This window comes from Ceratotherium simum, chromosome 17 (assembly GCF_057802395.1).
Source record: "Ceratotherium simum simum isolate JZ-2026a chromosome 17, ASM5780239v1, whole genome shotgun sequence".
Lineage (NCBI taxonomy): Eukaryota > Metazoa > Chordata > Mammalia > Perissodactyla > Rhinocerotidae > Ceratotherium > Ceratotherium simum.
This window is the reverse complement of record NC_141916.1, coordinates 16,229,438-16,239,268: the sequence shown is the minus strand read 5'-3', so window position 1 is coordinate 16,239,268 and position 9,831 is coordinate 16,229,438. Positions and strand designations below refer to the sequence as shown.

At 50.1% G+C, this 9,831-nt stretch overlaps 1 protein-coding gene across 2 annotated transcripts; it reads left to right on the top strand.

The window, feature by feature from the left end:
- The first annotated feature begins 2,318 nt into the window (after positions 1–2,318).
- SLC61A1 (solute carrier family 61 member 1) lies at positions 2,319–4,682 on the top strand. 2 transcript variants are annotated; one of them, XM_004429104.3, is made up of 2 exons: positions 2,319–2,479; positions 3,069–4,682. In XM_004429104.3, the coding sequence occupies exon 2, from the start codon at positions 3,087–3,089 to the stop codon at positions 4,437–4,439; it is 1,353 nt and encodes a 450-aa protein (XP_004429161.2). In that variant the 5' UTR covers positions 2,319–2,479; positions 3,069–3,086; the 3' UTR covers positions 4,440–4,682. The 2 variants fall into 2 exon arrangements, with proteins under 2 accessions (XP_004429161.2, XP_087298450.1); XM_087442324.1 differs by lacking the exon at positions 2,319–2,479 and adding an exon at positions 2,614–2,704.
- Positions 4,683–9,831: the final 5,149 nt, after the last annotated feature.

The following is a 9,831-nucleotide window of genomic DNA, read 5'->3' as shown; positions in this document are numbered from 1 at the left end:
AATGATGCTCCTCTGGTAAGCATGGTTCCTAGTAACTCCCAAAGCATCCTCCCTGCCTGCCCTGAAAGCCAGGACTTCCCCTGTGATTCCCACACACAGACTCCAGCATCCCCTGCCCTCTACTAGGTGGGTAGTGTCCTAGAGATGGATTCAGCTCATAGGCTGCCCTTGATCCCCTCCAGGCCTCTGCTGGCACATTTTCCATGGTTAGGACCTTTCCCAGCTGTGCTTCACAGCTCTGAGGGGCCAGGGGAACCTTAAAGAGTTAACATATTTTGGATAGGTCCTACAGTAAACAAAGATAACTCCAAATAATGTAATCTTGCTGTAAGTCTCTCTCTGTCAGGTGCTTCTGAGCAAATGCAACTCAATAATGGGACAAAACTGGCCTCTGTCTTGGAAAACAGAAGGCCAGAATGTAAGGCTGTCCTGTCCCTCTCCCTGCCTTCATTCAGGATGACGTCCACCCATAAAGAAAAGACCACCAAGAACTGAGAGACTGGGTGTCATGAGTTCAAGGGCCTTCGGTCCAGGACTGGGATGGAGGGCATTTGGGTCCCCCATGCCCTCACTCACTGAATGACCTTGGGAAGACCATGATTTTTGAGTCTTTGTGTTTCTAGATGAATGCATGGGAACCACTACCCCTTTCTACTCTCTACAAGTTTGCCAGTTTAGGATAAAGGCACTTGAGAACTAGTAGGATATAACTCTCAGCTGTTTACTTTATCATAAGAAAGTATTTTATCCCAGACTCTCCCATCCTCTACCCTCCAAGCTTTAGTATAAAGAAAACCAACATTTATAAATCACCTGTGCAAGTGGATGAACTCTTTTCACCTTCTCAGAAACCATATGAGCATGGAATTGGAAAGATCTGGGTCCCAGTTCTGACTCTACCTCTTACCATGTGACTCTGGGCATGCTACCTAACCTTCCCAACTTCAGAGGATAGTAATAGTACCTATCTTCTGCGTTGTTGTGACAGTTAAATAATTCATCCAAAGCAGTTGGCCCAGGACTTCTTAAAACAGAGCTTAGGTACATAACTGATAGGTGTTACCAGCTAATATGGGCCAGCACGTTTTAGAGTAATTTACGTGGATTAACTTATTCATTCATTTATTCACCAAATATTCATTTAATTTTTTTATGTACCAATAACTGTTTCAAGTACTGGGAGTACAAGTGAATAAAATAGATAAAAATCTGTCAGGAGAAGAGATAGTAAATAAGTAAAATATATAGTGTGCCAGGTAGTGTTAAGGGCTATGGAGAAAATACAGCAAAGGAGAATAGAGAGTTGGAAGGAAAACAGGTAGATTACTGTGGGGAAGGTGGTGGTGTTGGTATTTTAAACAGGATGGCCCAGGAAGACCTCTCTGATAAGGTGACATTTGAACAGAGAACTGGAGCGGCTGAGGGAGGGAACCATGTGGATATCTGGGAGAAGAACCAGAACTTCACAGGGCACAGTGTGCAAAGGTCCTGGTGGTAGCCAGTATAGATGGATTAGAAAGAGTAGGAGGGAGAACGGTATGGGAGGAGGTCAGAGAAGTAGCAGAAGGACAGAGGACAGAGAGTTTTGTAGGCCATTATAAAGACAGGCTTTTATGCTTAGTGAGATGGGAAGCCGTTGGAGAGAGGTTGAAGAACCTTTCCAGGGTAACAAGTTCCTACACGGCAGAAGGTGAGCGTTCACCTCCAGGGCTGAAGTTCTCAACCCTCCACTGCCGCTGAACTTTAGCCTTTTTATTTGAGCACTGTTCTTCTATGACTGCAAAGAAATTGGGACACTGAGAAGTTATGTGGCTTGCCCGAGGCCACACAGCTGGTAAGTGACAGGGGTGGGATTGGAGCCTCAGTCCGTCTGCAAGTCGGCGTACACCACACAGCCTCCCTCAGGTGTCTGGGCCATAGTGACTTCTGGCCTGGAGGTCACTACAGAGGGAGGGGAGGGAAACCGAGGAGCGCGTGTCGGCTCGGGGCAGCGGCTTTCCTTAGGAAGCTCCAGCCTCCGGCTCTGTGGAACTACGGGCATCTTCCCGGGCACAGGTGCTCTCTCTAAACCACAGCAAGGACAAAGAGAGAAAATAGCTCTTTGTTTCGGGATAGCGCCACAGGTATCCGGGAATCGAAGGACCAGGTGTCACGGAGGTCAGCGAACCCGGCCGACGCAGGGGCAGTAACCGCCACCGCCTCTAGACGCCCCCGCGCCGGCATCGGGAGTTCCGCGCGCGATAGGGGCAAGAAGGCGGGGGCGGGGGCGGGGGCGGGGCTTGAGCGCCGCGCCCCCGTCACGTGATAGGGCCATGATGGCGGCGGCCAGAGGCCTCTCCGACTCCCGGAAGCAGCCTGCGAGGGGCGGGCGCGCCGCTGGAACCCGAGCTGGAGCCGGAGCCGGAGGTAGAGCGGGCAGGGCGGCCGGGCGGCCTGGAGCCGGACGTGTCCGGAGCGTCCCCGCAGACCGGGGCAGCAGGTGAGGCGGCGTCTGGGCGCGGCGCGGGCGAGTGTGACGGCGCTGGGGCGCTGGGCGGGGGCTAGGGGACGCAGGGTAGGGGTGCCGCTGACCCGGAGGAGGAGGGAATCTGCGATGCACGCGCGTGATCCTGAATCAACTCGAAAGGCTCGCGCGGGCGGGAGGGATGCACGGGACGGATGAGGAGACATTAGGCAAAAACGGGCTCTCCAGGGAGGATGGGAGGTAGTAGAAGGAAGTGTGCAGAAGCTGCTGTAGAAGAGGGCAGCAGCCCCTTAGCTTGGGGGGCTGGGATTCTTGAAGGGACTCGCTTTGCTGTGCCAAGCAAGGGTAGAGCGAATGCTCCGTCTTCTCTGCTCTCTTCTTACCCCTCCCTGCCCCATAGTGTCCTAGACGACCGCTCTGGCGGGGCACTCCTCCCACCCACCCAACTGGTCCCTCCGGTCTGAGCTCGGGGAGTGGAATTGAGGGGTGGGGAAGTGCAGTTGGCAGGGGGGTGGGGTGGAGCTGCCTTCTGCTGAGGCACCCAGCCCCTTGACAGTGCTACCTGGGCAATGGATGTGACTCTGAACCCCCCTTTTCTCCCCAGGTCGTCCGGGGACTGGCCATGCTGGTGACTGCCTACCTTGCCTTTGTGGTCCTCCTGGCCTCCTGCCTGGGGTTGGAACTGTCAAGATGCCGGGCTAAACCCCCTGGAAGGGCCTGCAGCAATCCCTCCTTCCTTCGGTTTCAACTGGACTTCTATCAGGTCTACTTCCTGGCCCTGGCAGCTGACTGGCTCCAGGCCCCCTACCTCTATAAACTCTATCAGCATTACCACTTCCTAGAGGGTCAGATTGCCATCCTCTATGTCTGTGGCCTTGCGTCCACAGTCCTCTTTGGACTGGTGGCCTCCTCTCTGATGGATTGGCTGGGTCGCAAGAAGTCTTGTGTCCTCTTCTCCCTCACTTACTCCTTATGCTGCTTAACCAAACTCTCTCAGGACTATTTTGTGCTGCTGGTGGGACGAGCACTTGGTGGGCTGTCCACAGCCCTGCTCTTCTCCGCCTTCGAGGCCTGGTACATCCATGAGCATGTGGAACGGCACGACTTCCCTGCTGAGTGGATCCCAGCTACCTTTGCCCGAGCTGCCTTCTGGAACCATGTGCTGGCTGTAGTGGCAGGTGTGGCTGCTGAGGCTGTGGCCTGCTGGGTGGGGCTGGGGCCTGTAGCGCCCTTTCTGGCCGCCATCCCTCTCTTGGCTCTGACTGGGGCCTTGGCCCTTCACAGCTGGGGCGAGAACTACGATCGACAGCGTGCCTTCTCAAGGACCTGTGCTGGGGGCCTGCGCTGCCTCCTGTCGGACCGCCGTGTGCTGCTGCTAGGCACCATACAGGCCCTGTTTGAGAGTGTCATCTTCATCTTTGTCTTCCTCTGGACACCTGTGTTGGACCCACACGGGGCCCCGCTGGGCATAATCTTCTCCAGCTTCATGGCAGCCAGCCTGCTCGGCTCTTCCCTGTATCGCATTGCCACCTCCAAGAGGTACCACCTTCAGCCCATGCACCTGCTCTCCCTTGCTGTCCTCATCGTCGTCTTCTCCCTCTTCATGTTGACTTTCTCCACCAGCCCAGGCCAGGAGAGCCCAGTGGAGTCCTTCATAGCTTTCCTGCTCATCGAACTGGCCTGTGGGCTATATTTTCCCAGCATGAGCTTCCTCCGGAGAAAAGTGATCCCTGAGACAGAGCAAGCTGGTGTACTCAACTGGTTTCGTGTGCCCCTGCACTTACTCGCCTGCCTGGGGCTCCTAGTCCTCCATGACAGTGATCGCAAAACGGGCACTCAGAACATGTTCAGTATCTGCTCTGCTGTCATGGTGATGGCTCTACTGGCAGTGGTGGGGCTCTTCACTGTGGTAAGGCATGACGCTGAGCTGCGGGTGCCCTCACCCACTGGGGAGCCCTATGCCCCTGAGCTCTAACCGTGTTCCAGAACAAGGGGGCTGGGATGGACTCTTGAATCCCACCTCTCCAGGATTGTACAGATATCTCTGTGACTGACTTTGTAACTATCTGGCCCCTCAGCCTGTCCTGGGGCCCCCTCCTGCCAGTGCTTTGGGTTGGGGAGCACATGAGGGTGATGGCCTGGAAAGAAGATGCCAAAAGTTGCCTCTGTGTGTTACTCCCTCTCCCCTTTCCATTTACAAATAAACACTTTAAATTGATCATTGATTTGATTTACTCATCCTCACCTCTACCCACCTCAGTAGCTTCTGGTGAGTGGGCTGCTGGAGGTTTTGAGGATAGAGATGGGGTTACCAGCAGAAGGCTTATGTGTCTAGCCTCTCTAAGACTATCTCCAGCATAAACTGAGAGCTGTTTAATTGCCTTTCAGCAGAAATGGGTGGGAAATGCCTGAGGCTCCTAGTTCCTCCATAGCTCGTTACCCTGGGGACTGGTAGCATCCCCAGTTGCCAAGCAAAACTTTTGCTCCACATCCAAGATGAGACAGTCTCTAGAGCATGTGGGGTAAATGCCCAAGCCACTGAGCAAAGAGTCCAGGGGCTTGGGCTGCTTCTATGACGACCCCTTGGGGCAAATCCAGGGCCTTCCTGCAGGAACAAGCTTTCAGCTCAGCACATGCATGCCACCTGCCTTCTGCCTCAGTGGCTGTGAATGCACCATTTGTCCAGCATCAGCTGGGCCCACCAGGTCCTGTATCCTTGCATGAAACCTAAGTGAAGGGCTGCCAAGGGGAGAGAGCAGTGAATGGCTGAGGGACTGGGACAGCTTGTCTGTACCTGACTCTTCCGCACCCAGCCTGAGTGAGGGTGAGGGAGCCATCAGGGCAGGGAACAGTACCAATGGGAACGCCAGTTCTGTGGGCCCCTCCCTGCCTCACTTTTGATTGTATCTGCCTTTCTTCCTCCCACCATAACCTGGGCTTCTCAGGGGAAGCCGAACCAGCTTTAAGAAGGGTGGGGATGGAAGGACGGTAGGCTCAAGGGTGGGTCCTGGAATGTGCTTGAGATGGGCATGGGGGACCCACCTGTTCTGGAAAGGGATTGAAGACCTTTCCTTGGGTCCCAGATGCAAGACATTCCAAGACCTGCAAGTCTCAACCTGTGTGGAGAGAACATCAGCTGGTGCTGGAGGAATGCAGCATGGATGGGCTTCGGCAGGGGGAAGTCTGAGGGGGAGGAGTGGGTAGTGGTCTTAGGTCCCTACTCAGCAGGAAAAAACACGTTCCCCCACCCAGGCTGCAGGGAATAGAAGTTGTGGTTAAGTTTGGAAAAACAGATATCTTTTCCTTCCCCCATCTTGATGCTAAGACAGAGTCTGTTGCAATAACTCCACTTCCTCTTTCTGCCCTGTTGAGCTGGACCTAGAGATATTTTATAGTTGTTTGTAGACTTTCTCTCTACCATACTATGATTTCCTTGAATAAAGTGTCTTATTCGCCTTTGTCTCCCCTATATATATACACAAGTGGGTGCTTTGCCCATGGCTGTGCTCAGTAGATGTCTGGAGAGACAGGCTGGCTTTTCAAGAGCTGCCCATTTGGGAAGTCTGTTAGACTAGAGTCTAGAGCCTAGTTAATAGTTTGTTGTTTTGGATGACAGTAATTATTTACTGATGGAAACATGAGAGGGCCCCACATTCCTCAGTGATGAGGAGACAGGGGCATAGAGAGAGACAGACTAATGAGGTTCCTTTAGCTTCATCCCCGCTGAGCTTTCTTCAAAGGGGCTGGTGGCAGATAGAGTGGGGAGGGTGCTTTCCTGTCAGACTCACAGGGTGTTGAGAGCTGGAACACATTGTAGAGGTTGTCCATTCGGCCTTAAATATATTTTTATTGAGCACCTACTATATGCCATGCATTAGTAGACGCTGGTGGAATTTTTTTGCCCAAGAGGACAATCCACCTAAAGAAAGGGCATGTAGCACATGAACGGCAAAGTCGAGACTAAAGCTTGCCCCTTGCTGCCAGCCCAGTGCCCCTTCTATGACATTTACTGCCTGTGTCCCCTGGGCCTCCACCTGTCTGCCTTTCCCCCTCTAGCCCTGCTCCCTCACCCCAAGCCCTGTCCCTGGAGAAGGGCAAGAGAGTGGGAGCATTTACCCTAGGCCATCTGGTCTACTTTTGAGTATCTGTCCGAATGGGTCATTGAGGGATTGGTTCACCACGGGCACACTGCCTGCAAAATGCTGCTCATGACACTCTGCTGAGATGCAGCATAGGGAGCTGGTTTAGAGCATGAAGCCAGAGCCTGACTGCTTGGGTTCAAATCTGTGCCTCAGTTTCCTCACACGTAAAACGGGGATGGCAGTATAGTTCCTACCCCACAGGGCTGTTGTGAGGATTAAACACATTTCTGTATTTAAGTGCTTAGAACAGTATTTGGCCCACAGTGTAAGCACTACGTGTTTGCTTTTAGATTTTATTTTTTAACTTTTTCAATCCAGCTGAGCCTATCTGGATTTGGGTGTGAGAATGAGCAGATGGGGCTGTAATGTGGTGTAGAACTTTCCAACACATCCCAGTGGTTGGGTAATTCCCAGCAGTGTTTTTCCTTGGTCCTGGCCCAGACAGAAGGATCAAGCTCTCTGAGAGGCCTTCTTCTTTGGCGTATGTGAGCAGCTGAGTAGGGTGTCACTAGGTTCCACTTGAACTCATTTCCTCTTCGTCAAGTGGGAAGGTCAGCTTGGTGTCAGACTCGATACACACCACCATCTTGCACTAAGAGGCTCCTGATTTTCTGACTTTCTATCCAGCTGGACACATGATTATTTGATTTGGAACTTTTAAGTGATCCTGAGAGCCGAAACATCCCAAGGAACCAGGAGCTAATGGACAGGAAGGCAGGAGGATTGGGGCCCGAGGACAGTAGCGGGTTCTGAGCCTTGGAGGATGATCTCTTCCTGGAAATTCAGTCCCTGCTCAGGGAGGGGAGGGGCCTGTTCCCAGCTAGTGGCCACGGCCCTTTGGCTGGTCTAGGTTCCATTGCCCCGCACTCTTCCCCTCACCCCAATCCTGTGGTTCTCCCTGTCCCTTTTATTATTTTTTTGCCACCACTTCCCCACAGAACCACAGAATAGAATTATAAAACAAACAAAAGTTTGTCATGCTTGGGATCAGATCTAATATTATAAAAAGACTTCACATTTGCTTGAAGTATTTTTTTACAATAAAGTTATATGGGCTCATTGTAAAATATGCAAATGCAAATACAGAAATACATAGTTAATATAAATATTTGAATGTAAATATGTTTATATATTAAAATACATATATTTATATTGGTATATAAATATATTACCAATATAAATACATATATATACATACAGAAATATAAAATGTAAAAAATGACAGGCTCCCTTAATCCTGCTCTTCATACCACTGTTAAATGTTTGAAGTCTATTTCACAGATTTAATATTAGTTTTTGTGTTTTTTAATAAAAATTGAATCATACCATTCATGCTGTTCTGCAACTTTTTTTTTTTTTTTTACTTAGTGTATCTTGTTTTTCTCTCTTTAAAACAATTAAAATCTACAGGAAGACTATAACAATCATTCATGTATCTCTGACATCTTTATATGTCAGTACATATAAAACGTGCTTTTTAACAGCTAGAAAGCATTGTTAGGGCCTTTGGAAAGCGATTCAAGGCTATTCTATTTGAGGCTGGCAGAACCCGTGAGTAGTGAGGCTTAATGTTACTATCTGCAATCCACAGATTAATAATAAATTGAGTTGGGACTAGAACCCGGCTCCTCTGTCCAGACTCAGGTTCAAAGCTCTTCCCACCATCCAGTGCTGTCTCTTTATAAGCTTAGGATTCAGGTGAGGGATTGAATTATGCAACTCAGGTTCCTATTGGTCAGCATTTATTGATCTCTGGTACTTAATGAACTTTCTACTTCTTGTAAGAAGTAGAAACATAGGAAATATAGAAATACAGAGGAAATAGACACATAGGAAACAGGAAACACAGAAATACGTAGGAAGGGCCGGCTCTGTGGCTTAGCGGTTAAGTGCGCGCGCTCTGATGCTGGCGACCCGGGTTCGGATTCCGGGTGCGCCGCGAGGCACCACTTCTCTGTCCAACGCGAGGCCGAGTCCCACGTACAGCAACTAGAAGGATGTGAACCTATGACATACAACTATCTACTGGGGCTTTGGGGGGAAAAAACTGAATAAATAAAATCTTTAAAAAAAAAAAAAAAAAAAGAAAAGAAATACGTAGGAAAAAAGTCCCAGAACACTTGCTACACTACGTGTAAATGAGTACTGATTGCTAAAGTGTAAGCAAGAGAAAATGAGTACTGAGAGAACCGATGTATTCGTTGATGATTTATGAACACTTCCTCTCTGCTGGGTCCCTTACCCTATAAGAGATACGTGTGTAACGTCTATAATGCACATTTAGTACCTGCATTAATATTACCAACGCCGAGATCCTTTGGAGATGTCATTGTTCTTGATTTTTTTTCAATAGTCTCCCTTCTAGATTCTCAGCTCCTAAAAGAGGCTGATGATGGGGTCCCGCCCGGTGGCGCAGTGGTTAAGTGCCCACGCTCCACTTCAGTGCCCCCTGGTTTGCAGGTTCGGATCCCAGGCGCACACCGACGCACCACTTGTCAAGCCACGCTGTGGGGCCTCCCATATAAAATAGAGGAAGATGGGCACGGATGTTAGCCCAGGCCTGGTCTTCCTAGGCAAAAAGAGGAGGATTGGCGTGGATGTTAGCTCAGGGCTGATCTTCCTCACCAAAAAAAAAAAAAAAAAAAAAAAAAATGGAGGTTGATGATGATGAAGAAAGACGATGACAGAGAAGGATGAGTTATCCAGTAGAGTTTATCAGGAAAAAGCAAACTGGAAGACCAGAGTTTTGAACTGAATTCTTTGGTGGAGGAAGGAAAGAGAAGCAGAGCCAACTGAGTCTGTATGTTTGGGGAAGGAGTAGACTTACCAAACATAAGCCATTACAGACTGTGAAATATCCCAGTGAACGAGTTTTCCTAGTTCTTCCTGTCCCTCAAACCCCCCAACCCCCACACTCCACCCCCCTCCCCCATTAAGGAGCGCTAGGTCCTCTGTCTTCCTCATGCAATCCAATTGATGGCAGAAGCAAGGCTGGAAGTCTCCACCGTACTCATGTCAGTGCCCCCAGAAAACCATATCTTTAAAGAATTCCGTGAAAGGCTACGCCCTTTTTTCCTAGTAAACCACACCGCGTGAGTTTCCAAGTAAGTTCTTTTTGTTGTCTAGCCTGTTTCTCTTCTCTTGAAATTTCAACACTTTCTGAGCCCTGAAGATAAAAGGGAGGAGAGAGGGGCTGGCCTTCCCGATAGCGACTCAGCGACGGGT